Source organism: Podarcis cretensis (genome assembly GCF_951804945.1).
Source record: "Podarcis cretensis genome assembly, chromosome: 6".
Lineage (NCBI taxonomy): Eukaryota > Metazoa > Chordata > Lepidosauria > Squamata > Lacertidae > Podarcis > Podarcis cretensis.
Window position 1 is genome coordinate 11,008,428 of NC_137175.1, and position 21,511 is coordinate 11,029,938.

Sequence of the window (21,511 nt, forward strand, 5' to 3'; positions counted from 1 at the left end):
AACCCACCCAGAAACAGGGGGTGTCATGGTTGCTCCCACCGCAACACGTGCTCTCCAATGAAGGAGAACCCACTGTGCCTGAGTTTGGTGAGCTGGAACAGGCTGTGACAAAGAGCAATTTAGATTCCGAGGCTGAAGCTGGAGAGGAGATTGACCAAGAGGCAGAGTTGAGACAGGTCGTTGAAGAATCCAGAGAGTCTCCCCCTCCTGCTGCAACCAGCTCCCACCCCCCACAGTCTCCTAGAACCCACAGAGAAATGAAAAGAGCAGCGATTGGCTGTGCACAGATGCAGTTTGCAACTGCTTGGGACAGACCTTGGAGAGAGGGAGCCTTAGAGCAGGCATTCCCAAACTTGGCTCTCTAGCTGTTATGGGACTACAACTCCCATCATCCCTAGCTAACAGGACCAGTGGTCAGGGATGATGGGAACTGTAGTCCCAAAACAGCTGGAGGGCCAAGTTTGGGGATGCCTGCCTTAGAAAGTGAAGGGACCTTCAGTCTTTGCAACGGCCTCATTGGAGCAAGACTTACTGGGAAGAGTTGGTAGGATCACTAGGCCTGCACTGTTTTGGCTTCTTTAAATAACTTCACTGACACCTTGTTTTTTTATTGCTGACCTGCACTTAACTCCGGCTCCTGACAGAAGGGCACACAGAGACAGGAGAATAGGGATGGAAAGGGGCTACCACTTACCTACCGACCACCTGTTCCGTGTTTCACTGAGCAGAGGAGCAGCGACCTCAGGCAACTGCATGTCGAATGCATGGATTGCAGCTCCCTAAGCCCTTCCTTTCTCCTTCCAAAGGTGTGCTCCGGGTTACTATGGAAACCCTCTAGTGATTGGCAGCTCCTGCCAGCCTTGTGACTGCAGTGGGAACGCCGACCCCAACATGCTGTTCAGCGACTGTGACCCGTTGACAGGATTCTGCACAGGGTGCATGTACAACACGGCAGGGCCCCGCTGCGAAGTGTGTGCCCCTGGTTTTTATGGAGACGCTGTCCTGGCAAAGAACTGCACTGGTAGGTGTGCCCCCAGAGCTGGTAACTAGCTGTACTCCTGGGTACCTGTGTGGGTTTTGGAAGCAAGCAGTAGGCAGAAATGCATTCTCACACACAGAAACGTAGAAAATTGGACTGATTTCTAATATCTCATTCCACAGCTGAATTACCGTATTTTTTGCACCATAACACTCACTTTTTTCCTCCTAGAAAGTAAGGGGAAATGTCTGTGCGTGTTATGGAGGGAATGCCTACGGGTGGCATGCCTACGGATTTTCCTCCTCTAAAAACTACGTGCGTGTTATGGTCGGGTGCGTGTTATAGAGCAAAAAATACGGTACATTGAAACAAAATATGCTCCGCATTCCATGGGTGAAATAACATGCATTGTAGCTAGAAGCCAGATTGTCTTTAGCAGGCTTCCTCTCCTGATGTTTTTGGCCTACAACTCCCATGATCCCTAGCTAGCAGGACCAGTGGCCAGCGATGATGGGAATTGTAGTCTCAAAACATCTGGAGGGCCAAGGTTGAGGAAGCCTGATCTTTAGCATGCAGTCTTTTTCTACTGTTATACTAATCTGTTATACTAAGGGACACAGGTGACGCTGTGGGTTAAACCACAGAGCCTAGGACTTGCTGATCAAAAGGTCGGCGGTTCAAATCCCCGCAATGGGGTGAGCTCCCGTTGCTTGGTCCCTGCTCCTGCCAACCTAGCAGCTCGAAAGCACGTCGAAGTGCAAGTAGATAAATAGGTATCGCTCCGGCGGGAAGGTAAACGGCGTTTCTGTGCACTGCTCTGGTTCCCCAGAAGCGGCTTAATCATGCTGGCCACATGGCCCGGAAGTGAGATGAGCGCCGCAACCCCAGAGTCTGTCACGACTGGACCTAATGGTCAGGGGTCCCTTTACCTTTACCTTTTACTAATCTGCAACATAGAAATGCCCCCTAAATTATGTGACTGTCCTTTTTGAAATACATTTTTGCTTGCCTTGAATCTTTCAAGTTAAGGCAAACTATGAATGAAATTAAATGCCTAGTAGTTCATAATTTTATTTCTAAATATTTATACTGCTGTGTGTCCCCTGTTATAAAAATATTTGTTTGTTTGTTTGTATTTTCAATACAAGTGGACTTTTTTATTTTTAAAAAAATCCTTTTAGAAATATTTTTTCTTCCCCTTGTAGAATGCAGCTGTATGCCCTGTGGGACGGAATCATGTGATTCTAGGACTGGCAAGTGTCACTGTAAACCTGGAGTGACCGGGCAGCACTGTGACCGCTGTCAGGTAAAGTGAATTGAGCCTTCAGTCTAAGATCAGTTTCATGTCCTATTGGGCAGAAAGTGTCATGTCAAAAGTGGAGCAAGCCCTGGCAAAATGAACAGGGTTTCGCCTGCCTCTTAGAAGCTGGAATCTTAACTCTGGGTCTTTATCCCCCTTTAGGAAGGGCACTACGGCTTCGAAACATGCTCAGGCTGCCAGAGCTGCAACTGCGATATTGGAGCTGTGAGCGCGGATTGCCATGCCCACAATGGCCAATGTAATTGCAATCCGGGTGTTAGCGGTTCCCGTTGCCAGCAGTGTTCCCCTGGCTACTGGGGGCTCAACACAAACGGCTGCTCAAGTGAGTCTGTTTCAGTCACTGTTAAGCATCCAGTAATGTTATAAGAATTCCGAAGTCTCAAATATAAAATAAATGTCCATAAATGTACAAGGCAAACACTTACGTAACTATATAAGCCACGTGTCTGAAATAGTACAGAAGAGCAATCCTGAATCCATTTTGAATCTCCCAGGGACCTCAAATATTCCTCTGCAGTAAGGGAGGAAAATGGGGAAAGCCTTTCCATTGTGTATGAACAGGGTGATCCTATGACCTGGATTCAGGAACTAAAAGCATGTACCATCAGAAAAGAATGGCCAGGCTGCCCAGGTAAACCAATCAGTGACCATTACCAGGTATCCTGGCAGACAGGATTTCTGCTGTAGACCGCCTCCTTCTGTGATGTATGTATGATGTTTTCAGGGGTTGTCTTGAGCTACAGGGTGGGCAATTTCAAAAGAGTATATAAGGGCTTGCGCACCATTGTTCTGGGTTCTCTCCTCCCTCCTGCGTGCAGTGAGTGGGACCCTGTTGCAACAGTTTATTCTCCTTTAATAAAGCCACTCCCGAACTAAGGAGGGGGGGGGTTGCGGGCTCACGCCCCTATTCACATTCTTGCGGGGCTGGTGCCAGCCCCGCGGGACTCAGGGATCCCCATTAGTATTCATTTCCTGCAGCGCCAGCCAATGGGCTGGCGCTGGGGGTGGGCCCTAAGAGAGTTTGTGTACTGGTCCAGTAAACGCTTCCACTGCGCAACCAGCAACAGTTCTCTTTGCAGAGCATTGATTAAGTCCAGTGCAGAGATTCTTGTTGCAGTACAAGCTTCAGAGTCTCAGCAGCAAGGAAATAACGACACAGGGAAGCCTGTCTTTCCAAAGACAGGTTTATTGCAGAAAGATAACAGAAACACCTCCGGAGCTTTCAGACATTTTTGCTTCATGCCCCCACAGGCAGAGAAAACAAACACTCTTTATATAATGAGCAACTTAACAACTTAACGAGCTTGACTACTTAAAGTCACATAACATTGCTAACTTGCCAGCGTCTTAGGTTTCACACCCTAACAGGCCCAACTGAGGGTACTTAAGGTCAGGGCAGCCCGGGCTCGCCCCTTTTCCTCCTCTGCAGCAGCCGCGGTTTCCCACCCACCCGCCCTTTAGGTGTGCATTTGGACTTTGCTATGGGCTTTGGCTGGTTGCTGCAAGGGGCCTGGTAGGAGTTTTTCCATTTGGCTAATTGGCTGAATTTTGAAGCCACTTGGTTTTTTCGCCTACCCCGTAGCAAAACGTCACAACTCCTTGGTTTTGGCGGTTAGGCATTGGCCGGGGTATTGTCATGCAAATGAGGTCGGGGGGGGGAGGATCGCCATCACCTCCCCCAATTCTTGAAGGGTAGTTCGTTAAAGGACTCCGGGGGGGCGTCGCCTCGTCCAAAACCTACGGAGGCTGGGGCCTAAAGCGCGCCCCCGTGCGGTAACCCCTTGGGGAGCGCCTAGGGATGTGCATCTCGGGGGCTCCCCCTTTTGGTGCTTAACCCTTCCCGGTTAGACCGGATAGTCTGTTAGGGCCAATGCCTAAGGCGAATACTACTCTTACCTGTAATCAATAAAGTTGTGGCCATTTTTCGCCCATTAACCTAAATTCTGGTGTCCGGTGTCTTTATTTATTCCATCTGTGGGAGGGGGCGGGTATCGCCACGCAAAGATCAGGCTTACTAGCCACTTTGCTTCTCAAGATACTCTGGTTGGCCTCTGTTATTTTCTCCCACCGATAACACTAACATTTAGGCCTTTTGTCCCCTAAGGCCAAAGGGAAGGGTATAGTTTTTAAAATAAAGGGTTTCCCTTGTCTAATCCAAAATCAAATCCAAAATCGAAACTAGTTGATGGGAAAGGTTCAGCAGCAATAAATGGCACTATTTGTAAAGTTACCCTGCAAGTGACGCTGTGTAGGTGGGCCAAGTTGCTGATGAAGGGTACAGCGCTTTCAGCAGTCTTTCCGTAGATACACACAGGCACCATTCAGGCAAAACAAGCCCTGGCTTATGTGCCATCTTCCCACCCCCTCCCTTTCATGTACAGGTATAGTTTAATGAATGGTTTTTTTGGCTTGATCAAGCCACAGTTTACCATTGCAACTGAACGCAGCAAACTGTGGTTTTGACTATACTACAATTTCCATGCAAACCAGGATCACAGACAACCATGGATCCTGGTTTGTGGGCAAACTGTGGTTTCATCAAACCTGGAAATAGTTAATTATGCTCACAAATAGAGGAGTGGGCACTTGAGCACAGGGCTTGTTCCCATGGTTTGGAGGATAGTCTCAGTTTAGAAACAGTTCTTTGTGAATGGTCCAAGATCTAGGGATTCCTCCTTTCATATATGCAGGAGGAGTTCCCTTGGGATAAAAGCCTCAATGTTTTAACAAGCCCTACTGTGTGATTAGACCCTGGGAATGGTTTAAGCATGAGGAAGAGATTGGGACTGTTTGTTCTGGTTTCATATGATGAGAGACAGCGTGGTGTAGTGGTTAAGAACAGTGGACTTGTAATCTGGTGAACAGGTTCGCTTACCCGCTCCTCCACACGCAGGCATGACTACCTTGCGCCAGTCACACTTCTTTAAAGTCTCTCAGCCCCACTCACCTCACAGAGTGTTTGTTGTGGGGGAGGAAGGGAAAGGAAATTGTTAGCCGCTTTGAGACTCCTTAAGGGGAGTGAAAGGCGGGATATCAAGTCCAAACTCCTCCTCTTCTGTGCCTTTTCAGTTCATGTTTATGTGAAGGGTTTGATCCCCATCTAATGGCGATGAGTGGATGTGGTCGTCATCCCACCCTGCATAATATGGGGGAGAAGGATGTGAGTGCATCTTGTTTAAGTTTGCTCTGGCTTCTCGTGTTCTCTTTGCAGAATGTCAGTGCAAAGGAGGTTCCTGTAACCCCCGGACTGGAGAATGCACCTGCTCCCACGGCCTGACGGGGAAGCAGTGCAACACCTGTATTAAGAAGCATGAGATCCCTGTGGTGGATGGCCCAGACAGCATGAGATGCGAAGGCAAGTCTTTTTTGCTCTGCTCAGTTCCCTGTCCACATTCCCTGGCGTTATCAGTTCAGCAAGCCTGCTTCTTCTTGCAAGTGTCTCTGTACTGGATGGCACTGATGCTACGAAATTTCAAAACTTTGCCTTGCAAGGAATTGGGAGGTTATTGGGGAATGCTACATGGATCTTTTGCTTGTGGTGGTGGTGGTCTGGGGGGGTTGGGGTTGGGGGGGGAGGGGGGGTCAAAAGCTGGCATAACTTAGGACCCCAAAAGGCATAGATTCCAACCTGCCTGTCTTAAAGCAAAGACACTCCGTATGAGCTCATATGATTCAGATCAAAGCATACCACTACCACACAACAAAAATGTCAAGATTCACAGTAGTTGGCTAAGTGCAAAGCTATAGGGCACTCGTGCAAGGGATATGACTTGTATGCTGCATGTGGCTGTTTTAGTTTTTCAGAATAGGCTGCCAGGGGCATTAGCCAAATCAAATTAGTTTGAACCCGGGTGTTTGTCAGTTTTCTCCACGTTATTCTAGTGATTCGCGGTATTCACATTCTTCTAGCCTGCAGTCAACCCTCAACAGGTTTCTTTTTACTACCAATAAATCACCTAGCAGTAGCCTTACAGCTGTTTTAATTGTTCCTTCATAAATAAAGTGCACAGATTTAATCACTTGCTAGATTACATAAAAGCAAGTGGCAACTCACAAACGCCTGTAGATGTGCTTTTTGTTTTTATAATACCCTGTGTGCCCATTTCACATTCATTCTTTCTCTCTCAAGCAAAGCCACGTTCACGCTCTTGCACCCTATTAAGGTACCTCCCTCATATATAAACACACAAGTATTGTGATAGTACTGCCGTTCCGTTCCCCACCGACAGCCTCACCTGGTCCCTAGGCTGGTGTACTGACGGATTGTGTTTTTATTGAATATTTGCAAAGTTTCTGTAACAGCTCAGCGGCTAAGCCAATGGCATGGGAAGACTTTTTGCAGCAATCCATGACATCTCTCTTAGTCAAAAGGTGCTGAACCTGTATTTCTCAAAGTTTTCTTCTTTTTCTCCATGGTTTCCTTAGTTTTTATGTTTCATTCTGATGCTTAGGATAAGTTATAATAATAATAATTTATTATTTGTACACCGCCCATCTGGCTTTCACACATTAAAAACTTCCCTGAACAGGGCTGCCTTCAGATGTCTTCTGAATGTCAGGTAGTTGTTTATCTCTTTGACATCTGATGGGAGGGCGTTCCACAGGATGGGCGCCACTACCGAGAAGGCCCTCTGCCTGGTTCCCTGTAGCTTTGCTTCTCGCAATGAGGTAATTGCCAGAGGGCCCTCGGCGCTGGACCTCAGTGTCCAGGCAGAACAATGGGGGCGGAGACGCTCCTTCAGGCATACTGGGCCGAGGTCGTTTAGGGCTTTAAAGGTCAACACCAACACTTTGAATTGTGCTTAGAAACGTTAGGGAGAACAGTTTTTGCAAATTTGTGTGTTTAGCATTCTAAGCAGAATGACTCATTCATCTTTTTTTGGCCATAGTAAAGGCCCTATCATATCATTCACATGTGGCTTTGATTTGGCAAGCAGATAAATTTATACAAATTTATTAACATCCGATACAGTGCAAACTTGGCACTGTGGTTATTGGCAGCTATATATCAGCTCAAAATCACATCATGATGTTGGGCCGTGTCTTGAACTAAAACCACATGCGGAGGGGGGCGGGGAAGCCCACCACAATGTTGCTGGGAATTGCATCTTCTAACTATTTTATATCGGTTGACCAAAGTAGATACTTGTCTGACTTTTGGGACCAACTGCTTTATAAAAATCTAAAGTTTTATGAGTGGGTTGTAAAAATGATTGGGCAGATATATGTATGTAGGCTGTCAGTCTGGATGATCTAATAATATGGCCTTTTTTTCTTGGCTGCCCCCCTGTGGCACAGAGGGGCATTGTGTCTGACTGTTAATCAGAAGGTTGGTGGTTCGAGCCCACCCAAGGACAGCTGTGGGTAGGAATCCTGCATCGCAGGGGGTTGGACTAGATGGCTCTTGCGGTCCCTTCCAACTCTACAATTCCATGATTCTGATTCTATCTGGGACTGCTGAAACATAGGTCTACCCTAGCCAGGCACTCACATGTAGAATAGGCTTACAGTTTCATTACAGGCATTATCTTAAGAGTTGTGCATTTAACTTCCCTCTCCCATCAACAGCTTGCGACAGCTGCGTGCTGCTTTTGCTGGAAGATCTTGAGGAGATCGGAAATGTTTTTCCTGCGCTCAGGAATCAGCTGACGAACCTCAACTCCACCTCCATTGCGTGGGCCCGTCTGCATAGCATCAATGGTTCTATGCAAGCCATCACTGTATGTGGAGTGTTACACTACTTATTACTCTTACCTAGTTTTTCTGTAGGGTTTTTGGATTCCAGTTTGTCCTCTTTTTCTTTTCCTCCTTACAGAACCATCTCCGTGACTATCAGAGATCCCTAAACAGGGCCAGGCAGCAGACCGATGAGTTGGAAGAGGAGAACACAGACTTTGTTCAGGATCTGAATGCACTTCAGCACAAGGTGTGAAGTTTTTGTGTGTGTCCCCCCCCCCCTTTATCTTCCCATGTCTAGTACTACAAAAGTTATATATTATACCAGAAGTCTGCCTTCTGTTCTGTGGAACGCAAGTGAAATGAAATGGTTCCTGTCCAGAGGACCTTGGCTGCATTCTCACTAGAATTCCTCCTTTCTTTATGTGCCATCACCCTTTGTTGTCCCAGTAGGTCTCTGTCCTGCTTTTCTGCATGCCTTGTTCTTATTTTCTCATTTCACAGCACCAGAAGTGCAGCATTAGTTTAGTAATACTTCCAGGGATTTGAGGAGGACTGCATCGCTCGCACTCGGAAAACACCACAGTTTGTACAGTTGGTGTGGCTGCCTCTTTTCATTTTGAATCAGATGGACAAGCCACATAAGGGCAATGTTGACAGTGACTGGGCATCCCTTGACAGCTTTTTTTGCCCATTGACCAATGCAGTTATTTGAAATTTTCTTGAGTAGCCAGTTGTTTTAATTATTTCTCTGTATTGCTTTTAATGGTTTCTATATAAAAAAGAAGTTTTTATCTTGATGTTTTTATTTGATGTTTTGTGACAAGGGCGGCCTGTAAATACTTTAAAAACAACAACAATAAATAATAATACAGCCTTTAGAAGAGGAGAAGCATATCAAGCAAATAAAGGCTGGTTGTTTTTTGGCCAAAGACCCCAAAAGCTGCAATCCTGCCCCCCACCCCGTGTTGTTGACATTGCCCACTTCCTTGAGTCTTTCTGGACCTCCTCTATACCAGCCTTTTGTTTTTGTTTCTGCTCTTAGGCAACAATGACCCACAGAAAAGCAAACCAAGTAACAGATGGCACAGAAGAGAACTACCAGCATGCAGAGAGCCTTGTTCTGGATATCACTAACATTCGGTACAAACTTGATGGTGAGGCATGGCTGTAGCTTTTGGGATTTTGCATTCCTGATTTGGAAAGGCATCACTTGCGTTTTGTGTCTGTCTGTCTGTCTTTTTTAATAATATTTTTTATTAATTTCAACATACAAATTATATCTGTCTGTCTGTCTTTCGATACAGTTTGAGATTTGAGTACCCTTTAAATTAGTGGTTGGGAACTGGTGGCATTCTGCATTGCTGAACTGCAACTCCCATCATCCACCGCCAGCATAGCTAGTGGTCAGAGATGATGGGAAATGTAGATAAGCAACATCTGAAGGATTCCACCCAGAATGTGGTCTAAACCCCCTTTAAATCCATATCAACAAAAAGAAAAGGACTCACTCTGAAACTCACCTACAGGTGGTACCTAATACCAAGAAAACTAGTGTTAATAAGACCAGGAACCTTGCCAAAATGCCGGAGAGGGTCACCTCCACAGGCACATACCTCCAAATGTGGTGGGATTGCCCCAAAATCCAACTATTCTGGACAACAGCCATACGAGAAATATGTAAAATAACTAAGCAAGCATTAGAAACCACCCCAGAATTGGCCCTACTAAACATCTTCCAAGACAATAATACCCATCTACACCACAAAGAACTCATAACCCACCTACTTTCAGCAGCCAGAAACACCATAACCAGACACTGGAGAGACCTGTCAGGAGTAAGCATGGACCAATGGTACCAATGGACCAATGGACCAAATAGTATGGGAAACAGCCCTACTAGAAAAATTAACCAATAAACTGAAACTGACACGGGGACAAATAGAGGAAGATGCCTTCACCCCCGTATGGCTCCCCTTTATCACATACACAGCACAACAAGATAATGACAAAAATCCACCAACAGCATACAAATCAATATGGCTAATCTGAAGGATTCCAAGTACCCCCTGCTTTAAATGGCGCCTAGCCATGTCGGAGCCACTTTCCTTATTGCTAGAATTATATTTAAATTATTATTATTTAATCAGCTGGGGTAGCTCAAGTGGTAGAGCATGAGACTCTTAATCTCAAGGTCATGGGTTCAAGCTCCATGTTGGGGAAAAGATTCCTGAATTGAGGGGGTCGGACTAGATGACCCTTGTGGTCTCTTCCAACTCTGCAGTTCCTTGATTCTATGATTAAAGGTAAAGGTAAAGGTACCCCTGCCCGTACGGGCCAGTCTTGACAGACTCTGGGGTTGTGCGCCCATCTCACTTAAGAGGCCAGGGGCCAGCGCTGTCCGGAGACACTTCCGGGTCACGTGGCCAGCGTGACATCGCTGCTCTAGCGAGCCAGAGCCGCACACGGAAACGCCGTTTACCTTCCCGCTGGTAAGCGGTCCCTATTTATCTACTTGCACCCGGAGGTGCTTTCGAACTGCTAGGTTGGCAGGCGCTGGGACCGAGCAGCGGGAGCGCACCCCGCCGCAGGGATTCGAACCGCCGACCTTTCGATCGGCAAGCCCTAGGCGCTGAGGCTTTAACCCACAGCGCCACCTGCCTTAAACAGCAGGTCTCGTGGCAGGTTGCAACAATTTAAAACATAACGTTATCAACAGTCGAAACAAATCTCAAGGAACAGGAATAGGGGAAGTGGCCCAGAGGAAAACGAGCCAGTGGTAGGGAAGATAAACCCATATTAAGCACCCTGAAACAAATGGGTCAGAATAATATGAAAGTGCTTTTCATTGGTTGTGTATAAAAGGACCAGGTTTACTCATTGGCTTCATTAAAAATACAGTGTGGCTTTTTGTCTAGAAATTATATGCCAGATGCAAATCTTCGCTGCCACAAATGCCAGCACCACCACCACAGAGGAGTTCCGGCAGAAGTTGGCTGAGGTCGATGCAATGCTGAGGCACATGAAGGCCACGGATTTTAGTTTCCAAAGAGCAACGGCCAATGAGGAACACGATGAAGCCCGTAAATGTGAGTATAGTATTAATGGCAAACAAGGAGTGTGTCTGTATATGTGTTTGTGTGTGTAGGCTTTGGGAGTGCCAAGGTCTCTTGTGAATTCCTGGTTGTTACTATTATTGTTGTTGTTGTTGTTTTGTTGTTGTTGTTAATAATAATATTATTGTTTCAGCATGAATCACTTCCCATGAGGCATCCCAGAGTGATTTGCAATGTAATAAGAGCATGTGTGAAAAAGCAACCTATGTTAAAAACAGTTAAAGCAACTGCATACATAAAAACTTAAACACTAAGTTTTTATATATGCTGTTGCTTTAACTTTTTAATATAGGTTGCTTTTTCACAGCGCATACCTAAAATCAGCTTAAATCTACTACAGCAGGTTTCCTCAACCTCTGCCTTCCAAATGTTTTGAGACTACAATTCCCATCATCCCTGACCACTGGTCCTGCTAGCTAGGGATCATGGGAGTTGTAGGCCAAAAACATCTGGAGGGCCGAGGTTGAGGAAGCCTGTACTACAGGTCCCAGCTGGGATAAAGGTTTTCATTTAGAAGCCTTGTTGTCTTTAGCAGGTGCTGAAAAGACAGTAGAGAATTGATAGGCAATCTGACATTCAGTGGGAGTTCCAAAGAGCAGGTGCTGCTACACTAAAGACCCGATTCTGGCATCGCTTGGAACAGGCTGTTAGTTTCTGTTTGCCACTGTGCAGTGCATTGGAGTCACAAGACTCTGTTTTGCATTCCACACATTCCAGGCTGTTGGCAGTCTCCCGGAAGACAGGACGTTATTGGTTTCCTCTTCCTTTGTTTTCCAGTTGCTCTCTGCTCTCACAGAGAGAGGATGTATTTTTATTTTCTGTCTGCGTAGCTAGAGAATAAAGCATAGCGATGTAGCCATACATCTCATCACTTCCGCGTGCTGTTTTGATTCTCTGCTGAATGAGAATGTGCCTGCAGCCTCAGCAAAGGCTCAGGTCGTTAATCACATCGGAGGGCGATTCCGGAAGATGAGCTTTATCAGCTCAGCGTAGCGGAGATTCCGACAAGGCCTCCTAATAGGATGGCACCTGAAAGTGTATCTAATTCTAGGTGATGAGATGACCTGTTAAGGTTCATGGTCCCAAATTGTCTGTGGCTTTGCATGCCAATCCCTGCACCCTCTCAGTTTGGAGCTCTTCAAAATTTCTTTTCGTACGTTAAACAGCACCTGCGGTGCCTTCCCTGTGGCCTGTGCAAGACTAGTAGACACTGAACAGTTTTAACTTTTTTGAGCTCTTGTTCTGCCAGTGCTGGACCGTGTGAAAACCGAGCTCTTCAACAAGTTGGAGTCCAACCAAGAACTGCTGAACCAAATCAACGGCCAGTTGGATCAGTACAGTTCAGAACTGATGGACCTGCGAGATGCTCTGAACGAAGCTGTGAATAAAACCCGTCAGACAGAGGACCTCAACAGCCTAAATCGTAATCACCTGGAGGAGACCCAGGTACGAGGAGGGAGCCGCCCTGCCAGAGGGAATTTCAGAGGGACTACCACATACAAGGGGGTTCTGTATTCTAGCATTGGTGGCAGAAAGAGATGCATTGATAAGCCACTCAATGGGAAACCAGTGCAGGGGAGACCCTGTCCTTTCCCCATACTCAGCCAGTGACAACCAAATGCACCTTTCAGTACTGGACTAAAAATGCTGTACTGCATCCACAGGTTCCATTTTCAGGCTGCAAAAGAGGGCTAGCAGATTTGGGAATTCTTTCAGCAAATGGGGAAAACACATGGTTTTCAAAGAGCAGAGGGCAAATGTTGGCAGTAGCTTTTTGTTTCCTCCCCTCTCAGTCGGTCATAATGCCTTTCGTTGAATCACACCATGACTTAGCAGCAGGGTGGATAAAAATCAATGATTTAAAATAAAATAAAAGTAAATAAATAAACCAGATTTTTTTAAAATTTAAATCAGATTTTTTAAATTTAAATTGGATTTTTAAAAATTTAAATTGGATTTTTAAAATAAAGTGCTTTTGGAGGAAAAACATTTCTAAATATAGTTTTCTGTTTAAGTTACATTATAGTCCAAAGGCTATTCATCAGGAAATGAGGATTTAAGTTTTTCATGTGTGCTAAAACTCAGTTTAAGTTTTTATTTAAAAAAAAAAACCCATTTAACAACATCAGTTAACAAACATGGATACATTTGCTATAGTGTTATTGTTTTAGTTAAATAAATTGTTTAAATTGTTATTCAGGAAATGATTATTTTTCGCCTTCCAATAAAGTACAGCAGAAAAGTTGTCCAAATATAAACAGTTAACTTATTAAACCTCACAATAATCTCATAATTATCTGTCTATGTATTTCTAATAGTATAACCAAATCAGTAATTTTTTATATAACTGTAAAAGTGACTCTGAAAATTTATCAATCAAAAAATGAAACCTTCATCTGGTTGTAAATATCAAGATTATACCAGCAAGAATGAGTCTTTCTGTAAAAAATAATAATGATTTAAATCAAGGCTTACTGACTAGTGATTTAAATCGTGATTTAAATTGATTTGATTTAAATCAAATCCACCCTGCTTAGCTGCTCAATGGATCTCTGTCTGCACCAGCAAAGTGTAACTTTGCTTCCTGAGGCCCCTCAGTTGGCTTTCCAAATGCAGGTTGGATTTCTGCCTGCCATGTCTTTTAAAAGTCATGACTCCATGGTGCTAGTTTTTAATGTTTTGAGGTTAGCACTCTGAGGCGACTTGGCCATCTCACAGGTAATTCAGCGAGTGAGAGGGAGACTTGTCGGGACGTGCAAATGCAATTTCCGCCCTCATGGGAGAGAAAATCTGTTTTAAAAATGTGATTCGAGTGAAGAAATTGTAGGTCAGGTGCAAATTGAGATTCGAATTATCCGGCGTCGTTTTCTTACAACATTCTAAGGACTGCCACAGGCCTGAAATGGCACAGGTGGCGCATTAGAGGAAATTAACTGTGTCTGTTGGTCACATGCTCATGGAAGTTTTATGTGACCTCTGTTAATTACGAACAAATAGATGTGCCCGTTTGGTGGTGGAAACTCTTGGCTCATGACATTTCCAAGGAAGACTGCATTATGCATCAATTCCGTGTAGGGACTTGAGAGGAAAGGTGTTCTGGGGCTAGGCTGGTTCTGCATCCTGAAACAAGGGGGTGAGAATCATGGAATTGCAGAGCTGGAATTGGACACCAAGGGCCATCCGGTCCAACGCCCCGCAATGCAGGAATCTCAGCTAAAGCATCCATGATAATCTGGGAAGTGTGTGCCATTATAGAACCACTCTATGCCATGTGATGAGAACCTTAGGAAAAGTGTTAAAATGATTCTGGATTTTAAAGTTAAGCCGCAGCAGTCAGTGTTATGGGGCTATCTTTATATTACAGCAAAAGAGCAAGGAACTGCAAGAACAGTTTGGCCTTGTCCGGGATACCTTGCGCATGGCTGAAGATTCCCTTGCCCAGGTCTCTGATTTCCTGCAGATAATAGAAAATGCCAAGGAGGTGAGTGGTGCAAAACTCGGGCTTCCCAGCAAGTCTGAAAGGTGTGTGTGGGCAGGAGATTCAAGATGCTGCTGCTTGCTAGGCTGAGAAGAGGACGCAAATATGACAGACAAGATGATTGTGTTGTAGCAGACAGAAGAATAAGAGCAGACATCCTCTAACTCCAATATGGTGTCTGCCCTCTTAAGAACTACAGGACAAACTTTGTTCCTAAAATGATGATTGCCTTTTGTGGCAATCCCAGCCAGCTCCCATTCCCTACTTTTCCCTTTGGGTTGTGACGAACATGTTACTCTTGCCTGCACAGTTCAGCAGTAAGTCAAATTCTTCATGTTTGGATATCTTTTATAGGAGTCCTTAAGTTTCCACATAGCTCCAGCAAGCTGGGGTTTTTTGCACCTTAGCCTCCAGTGAGGCATTCCAGTTTGTTTGCTTCCTGTGTATTGTTTTTGAACAGTTTCTAGATACCATTTGGAGAACACCTGGGAAGATAAAATAGTGGTATATCATCAATGCACCCTGTGAAACCCATTTGCACACAGTGGGTTGTTTTTTTACTGAAAACAAGCAGAGTGGAGGAGGGCATTCAGATGTTTGATAGTGGTGGGGGGGGAAGGGTCTCCAGTCCTACTGAAATCCATCTCCTGCCAGAGAAAGAAGGAATTGGAGAAGCAGGACTTGCAAGGTTAATGAATGCTGGCCAACGCCCCTTGTTATCCTGTAGGAATCTGAGAAGTTAGCAGCCCAGCTGGATGGTGCCAGATACCCCTTGTCAGAGAAGGCAAAGGAGTACTCTCTCGCTAGCACCAAGATCCCAGTTGTTGAGGCAGCTGAAGAGCATGCAAAGCTTCTGGATGAGCTAGCAAGAAACTTGTCCAGGTAAGGGCTCCTCCTTTGTTGCTGGGCCTTGAGCTCTCATTTCCTAGCTCACGTGGACTTCTGTGCTGGGAGTCTCCTTCTAATAACGTTGATTAAGAGTACTTGCTTATACTGCATACCGTATTTTTCTGTGTTTAACACGCCTCCGTGTATAAGATGACCCCTATTTTGGGGGGGACTCCAAATTAAGGAAATGGGGGAGGGGGAGATTGCCCAGAGCTGTTAAGCTTTTTTTGGGGGGGGGATTGCCAAAAATCACTCACCTGCCTAATAAAAAAGCCCGTCTTATACACAGAAAAATACGGTATTACCTAGATCCGTTGCATAATATGAAAAAGTGGCACTATGCCTGATTACCCATGTGGCAACAGTTGAGCCTTATATGTGTTCATTTTTCAGGACAGGATCTGGGACAGGATCTGGCCAACTGGCTATTTTGACAGGGGCTGCCCACCTGTTAGTCACTTATTGATTTTCTTCCTCTGTGGGTGCCTGCAGAAAGAACGTTCTTGATTTGCATTAGCAGCAAGACCCAAGCCCAGCAGCGTTTGCTGTAAGTGCCGATTAGCTGATTGGTACATACAGCAAGCCTGCTCTGTGCAAGGATTGGCTGGACTACAAAGTCCCCAGCTGGGAGCTCCCCGTAGCATGGCCAATCCATCCAGGGCTTACTGCCAGTGCCAATCAGCTGATCAGCACTGACAGCAAGCCTTCCTTGCCTGAACAAACAGGAGCACAATTTAAGGTTGGTTCCATTGTGACCGCATCTCTACCTGCCCCGTAACTTGGTAGTTTATATAGGAGGCCCTTAAATCTTTTCATTCTTCACCATGTAATGAGTTATTTTCTATCTGGGTATTTAAAGGAAAAAATCTCAGCAGTCGTAGGGTTCCTCAGCCCTCCTCTAAAGGCGCAGCAGCGCTAAGAGAATGGAAACGATGTTCAGGAAGTTCCATCCTGCCACGTTTGAAGATGCTAACCTGTTCTCTGGCCAGGGCTGTAGAAAGGACTCCAGGCCACAGTGCCTTTGAACCGCTCAGCCTTGATGCAGCAGGTGGACTTCAGCTGCAGGGCTAATGGCAGACATCCTCCCATTTACATATTTGTCCTCCGAAAACAGCATCATCCATGGCACGAACCAGGATGGATTCATCCAGCGGGCAGTCAATGCTTCCAACGCCTACGCCAGCATCATTGAGGCAGTGGGGAATGCAGAGCGAGCGGCCAATGAAGCTTATAATGCTGCCGGCGAAGCTTTGATGGTATGAGTCTCTTATTCCCCACCCCCCAGCAGACATAAGAAATCTTGGCTGCAGCTTGCACACCTGCAAGGACACTGGTGTCAGAGAACACAGGGCACCTTCACTCATCTGCTCTGTGCTTACCTGCTTAACCAAGACTGCGCCAGGCTCCCTCATGCAGCAGCTGCGACTGGCGAGGAGGGCTGGCTCCTTTTCATGTGATTTGCTCCCTTTCCCCAGATGCCTTGCAGACAGACGGCTGTGTTTGCAGAGCTTGTTGGCAGGTGAAGGGAGAAAGAACCTGGCAAGCTGACATCTTTTGCCTGGGGAGGGCTGTTGGCAGCCGGCATGCTCCTGCCTGTTTATGCACTCTTCTGAGCTTTGCGTATACACTTGGCCCTAGCCTGGAAAGCCAGATCATGCAAGGAAATCATGTAGCTACATTAACCAATAAATACATTGAATTGGGCTTGAAATGCTCCATTCAGTTTCATTAGCAGAACTACCAGCCACTCAGTGACAGGGATTCAACAGTTGCGTTGTACTGGAGCTTTATATAAGCAGGCTGGCTGAACCCTTCAGTTCAGTTCTGTTCTGGCCTGTGAATAAACAAGAGCTGATTGAAGAATCGCTGTGTCGTCTGATATGTTCACCCACAACTTAACATAAATGACCTTTCCATGCGCTCTGGTTTCCATCATGGTGTTCCGTTGTGCCAGAAGCAGCTTAGTCATGCTGGCCACATGACCCAGAAAGCTGTCTGTGGACAAACGCCATCTCCCTTGGCCTGAAAGTGAGATGAGCGCCGCAACCCCAGAGTTGCCTTTGACTTGACTTAACCGGCCAGGGGTCCTTTACCTTTACCTCTTAGGGACTCATGGTATAGTGGGGACATGGACCAGGGAGGAAATGGACCAGGTTCCATGAGGGGAAGTCCAATGGAAGTTAGAGGTGAGCCAAGGGTTCCAGATGTTCTGTGGGTTACTTGGCAGGTAAGGTGTGAACAGTTGTCTTCTGTGCTTGCAGAGTGTCATCTTAGATGATCTTGGGGCCGTGTCAAAAGAGATGAAGAAAAACAGCACTGCCTTGGGAGAAGCCGTGAAGAGGGAGCAGAGGAGGCTCAGTGGAGGTAAGAGAAAAATCAGCAGACCCTTTACTGACCAATAACAAATTGAAGTTATTGTCCTCTTGTCTGAAACCCTGGACTGCTGTTGCCAATCAGTGTTGCCAGAACTGAGCTAAATGGACTGATGGTCTGAAGAGGCAAAAGGCAGCTTCCTACGTTCCTATACTTAAAAGTCCATGACCCAAAGATTCATTTGTACCAGGCCTTTTCCACAGCACAACTGAGTAGAGACACCTCATTTCAGCAACCCTGATTTGTAGATCTGTAACCCTGCGACTTTGTTTATTTTCATCCAAGACATCAAGGGAGCACTACAGGCAGCCAAGGACAGATTGGCTGGCATGCAAACAAAGAAGGAGCAACTCCTGAAACAGCTGCAGTTGGTGAAGAGCACTCTGGACACGGTCCAAGGTTTGTCCATGTTTCAGTCCCTTCATAAACACCCCTGTGAAGTCTCCTCTTAACATTCTGAGTGCTCTAACCCACTGCGGCCTCTTCTGCTGTTAGCACTAATTGTTCTGCACAAGTTAGCAAATCCATGTCACTTCTGAGCATGCATGTTCCAGGTTCCACCACCCAAAGCCAAGCAGTGCTTGATTCAAGGCCCTTTGCTTTATATCCTTACGATAAAACACTGAAATTACATAATTAACCAAATCCCGGCATCTGTCTGATGATTCCCCACCCCAACCAAACGGTTTAAATGAAACAGAATTTATTATTATCATTAGTGTGGCACAGAAATAGTCTGTGGGCTTCTTCCACGCGATGCTTGCCAACTCATATATTTGCTTTTCTTAAACTGAAATGAATCTGCACTGGTGCCGATGTTTGTGTCTTACCTTCTGTAATAATTAAGAATTTATTATTTATTATTTCTACCCCACCCATCTGGCTGGGTTTCCCCAGCCACTCTGGGCGGCTTTCAACAGAAGATTAAAAACAGAATAAATTAAAAACTTCCCTAAACGTTAAAAACTTCATTTTTTTCCTTATTAAAATTATTTATTGACATATAGAACACATACATTAAACATTAAGAACTTTAGCATTAAAAACTTCCTTTCTCTTGTCTTTGTTTACAACTTACCTTCCTTCCTTTGCAAGATGGCACCTCAGAGGCCATCCAGAGTGCGAAAGACGCTGCTGCGGAGGCCAGTGAAACAGTGGCTAGGATGGAAGGTAGACTGAGCGATATGAAGAAGAATCTTGATGAATGGAAGGAACAATATGGGGACCTTAAAAGCAACGATTTAAATCAAGCTGTTCGAGATGCCAGGAACACAGGTACAAAACAGCCACGTTTAAATATATCTGTACTTTTTCAGGGGTGAGGTGGAGACTGGTTTGAAGACGATCAAAATGCTTTGGCTCCATTGAAAAGCAAACTGAACAAATTTCTAACTATTGTTACTTGCTTTTCTGTCCAATGTCCAATGTGACAGGCCAGATAGACTCCTTTCATTTCTTACCTCCTGTACACTTTTTCACATTGTCCGTTCCACTGTTTGTACTTGATTTGTAATTGTGTGTGTCTTATGCCATTAATTCTTTTTCTGGCAGAGTGCTAAAGTGAAAAAAATATAATAAATTGTTCTCTTTTTTGCCTTCTGGCCTTTCGACACTGGCCATTTAGGTAATTAACCACCTGCTATATTCTTTCTCCCAGTCAGTAAATAATTTCAGCTTCTCTTATGCCCTGCTTTATTATATGTCGGTGACTACTGGGACAGGCAATCAGATTGTCAGAAAACATAATTAATATGAGTCTATAGCCAGGAATGAAATCAGTAATTTTTCTGCAGTTGCCTCTGTGGCAATGACTTGACAGTTCAATGGGGATCTTGTTTAAGAGAGGACCGGAATAAAAATGGCAGTAAGAGAGCTTGCAAAAGGGGTTGCAGTGTTGTGCAAGGTTGTGTCTGCTTTTTACAGTCTGGCATGGTTGCTTTTAAGAGCATTGTTCCAGGAGAGCAGCTATCACTGAGCTTAAGACAATTTGGACAGTCAAAATTCCAAAGATATAACTTTCTACTTCAGCTCCTGAATTATAAATGCAAGACAAGCATGTGCAGGTCAGGTTCACAATTCAAATTTAATTCAATTCAAAGTGTTGGTGCTGACCTTTAAAGCCCTAAATGGCCTCGGCCCAGTATACCTGAAGGAGCGTCTCCACCCCCATCGTTCTGCCCGGACACTGAGGTCCAGCTCCGAGGGCCTTCTGGTGGTTCCCTTGCTGCGAGAAGCCAAGTTACAGGGAACCAGGCAGAGGGCCTTCTCGGTAGTGGCGCCCGCCCTGTGGAACGCCCTCCCATCAGATGTCAAAGAGATAAACAACTACCTGACATTTAGAAGACATCTGAAGGCAGCCCTGTTGAGGGAAATTTTTAATGTGTGACATTTTAATGTATTTTTAATCTTTGTTGGAAGCTGCCCAAAGTGGCTGGGGAAACCCAGCCAGATGGTTGGGGTACAAATAATAAATTACTATTACTATTACTATTAAGCTGAGAGTGGTAGCTCAGCAGGAGCTCAGCAAGCTTGCAAGCTACAGTCCCTTTTTTGAGGTGAGGGAGCTGCCGCTGTCCCGATCCAGCAGGCTGTTCTTATGTTGTTCCTACTTTTCAGGTATCGATATCCTGCTTCCCAGAAATGTGTCTGCTCCTTCTTTGAACTCCCTTTCTACTCTCAGCCGCCAGTCCTGTGCCTATTCTCTAGCTCATGCTGTCCCATTGGGTTTGTTTTCTTTCCTGTCTTCCAGTCACAAGCCTTGAGAGCACCCTCCCATTGCTCCTGGGAAAGCTGAGCAGTCTGGAGAACAGAAGGAGCCACAACGCAACTGTTTCAGACAACATCCTGCGCGTGCGCCAGCTGATCTCGTTGGCCCGGAATGCCGTCAGTAAGGTACAGACACAGAGACTCAGAGAGACAGCCGATAAGTCTCTTTGCTTCTACTCCAGGGCTCAAAAGCAGACCTCTACCTTGTAGAAGATGCGGGTGGCGCTGTGGGTTAAACCACAGAGCCTAGGACTTGCCGATCAGAAGGTCGGCGGTTCAAATCCCCGCGACAGGTTGAGCTCCCGTTGCTCGGTCCCTGCTCCTGCCAACCTAGCAGTTCGAAAGCTCGTCAAAGTGCAAGTAGATAAATAGGTACCGCTCCAGCGGGAAGGTAAACAGCGTTTCCGTGCGCTGCTCTGGTTCGCCAGAAGCAGCTTAGTCATGCTGGCCACATGACCCGGAAGCTGTACGCCGGCTCCCTCGGCTAATAAAGAGATGAGCGCCGCAACCCCAGAGTCGGTCACGACTGGACCTAATGGTCAGGGATCCCTTTACCTTTGCCTACCTTGTTCCAGAAACCCACGAGAGAAGGTTCCAGCTTGGCTTAGATGTTGCCTTGCGCCCAAGTAGGTTCACTGGCCAGGAATAGGAAGCTTGTGGCTCTCTGGGTTTGGCTGCCATCAGCCATGTTTTTGGTGGTGTCTGATGGGAGAGTTGGAGCCCAATTTCATCTGGAGGGCCATGGGTTTCCCCATTTGTGTCTTGCATCAGTCCTTGGATATTTTAAAAGATTCAACCAGAAATGAGAGAACAGCTCTTTGCAGGGCCAGTGAAGGATTTGACTTAAAGAATTGGAAGGGACCACAAGGCTCATTTGGTGAATCTCCTTAAGTGCAGGAATCTTTCACCCAATG

General features: G+C 45.8%; 1 protein-coding gene across 1 annotated transcript in view; it reads left to right on the forward strand.

Annotated features, from left to right (window-relative positions):
- The window catches only part of LAMA5 (laminin subunit alpha 5), a 197,563-nt gene that overhangs the window by 150,309 nt on the left and 25,743 nt on the right, over positions 1-21,511 (forward strand). Inside the window, exons 45-60 of the mRNA XM_079980179.1 lie at positions 807-1,021; positions 2,185-2,285; positions 2,442-2,622; positions 5,512-5,655; positions 7,869-8,020; positions 8,116-8,226; positions 9,022-9,133; positions 10,895-11,065; positions 12,342-12,538; positions 14,457-14,573; positions 15,298-15,452; positions 16,573-16,714; positions 17,720-17,822; positions 18,117-18,230; positions 18,927-19,106; positions 20,581-20,723. Of these exons, the coding sequence (XP_079836305.1) occupies positions 807-1,021; positions 2,185-2,285; positions 2,442-2,622; positions 5,512-5,655; positions 7,869-8,020; positions 8,116-8,226; positions 9,022-9,133; positions 10,895-11,065; positions 12,342-12,538; positions 14,457-14,573; positions 15,298-15,452; positions 16,573-16,714; positions 17,720-17,822; positions 18,117-18,230; positions 18,927-19,106; positions 20,581-20,723 (2,338 nt within the window). The remainder of the gene's footprint in view (positions 1-806; positions 1,022-2,184; positions 2,286-2,441; positions 2,623-5,511; positions 5,656-7,868; positions 8,021-8,115; positions 8,227-9,021; positions 9,134-10,894; positions 11,066-12,341; positions 12,539-14,456; positions 14,574-15,297; positions 15,453-16,572; positions 16,715-17,719; positions 17,823-18,116; positions 18,231-18,926; positions 19,107-20,580; positions 20,724-21,511) is intronic.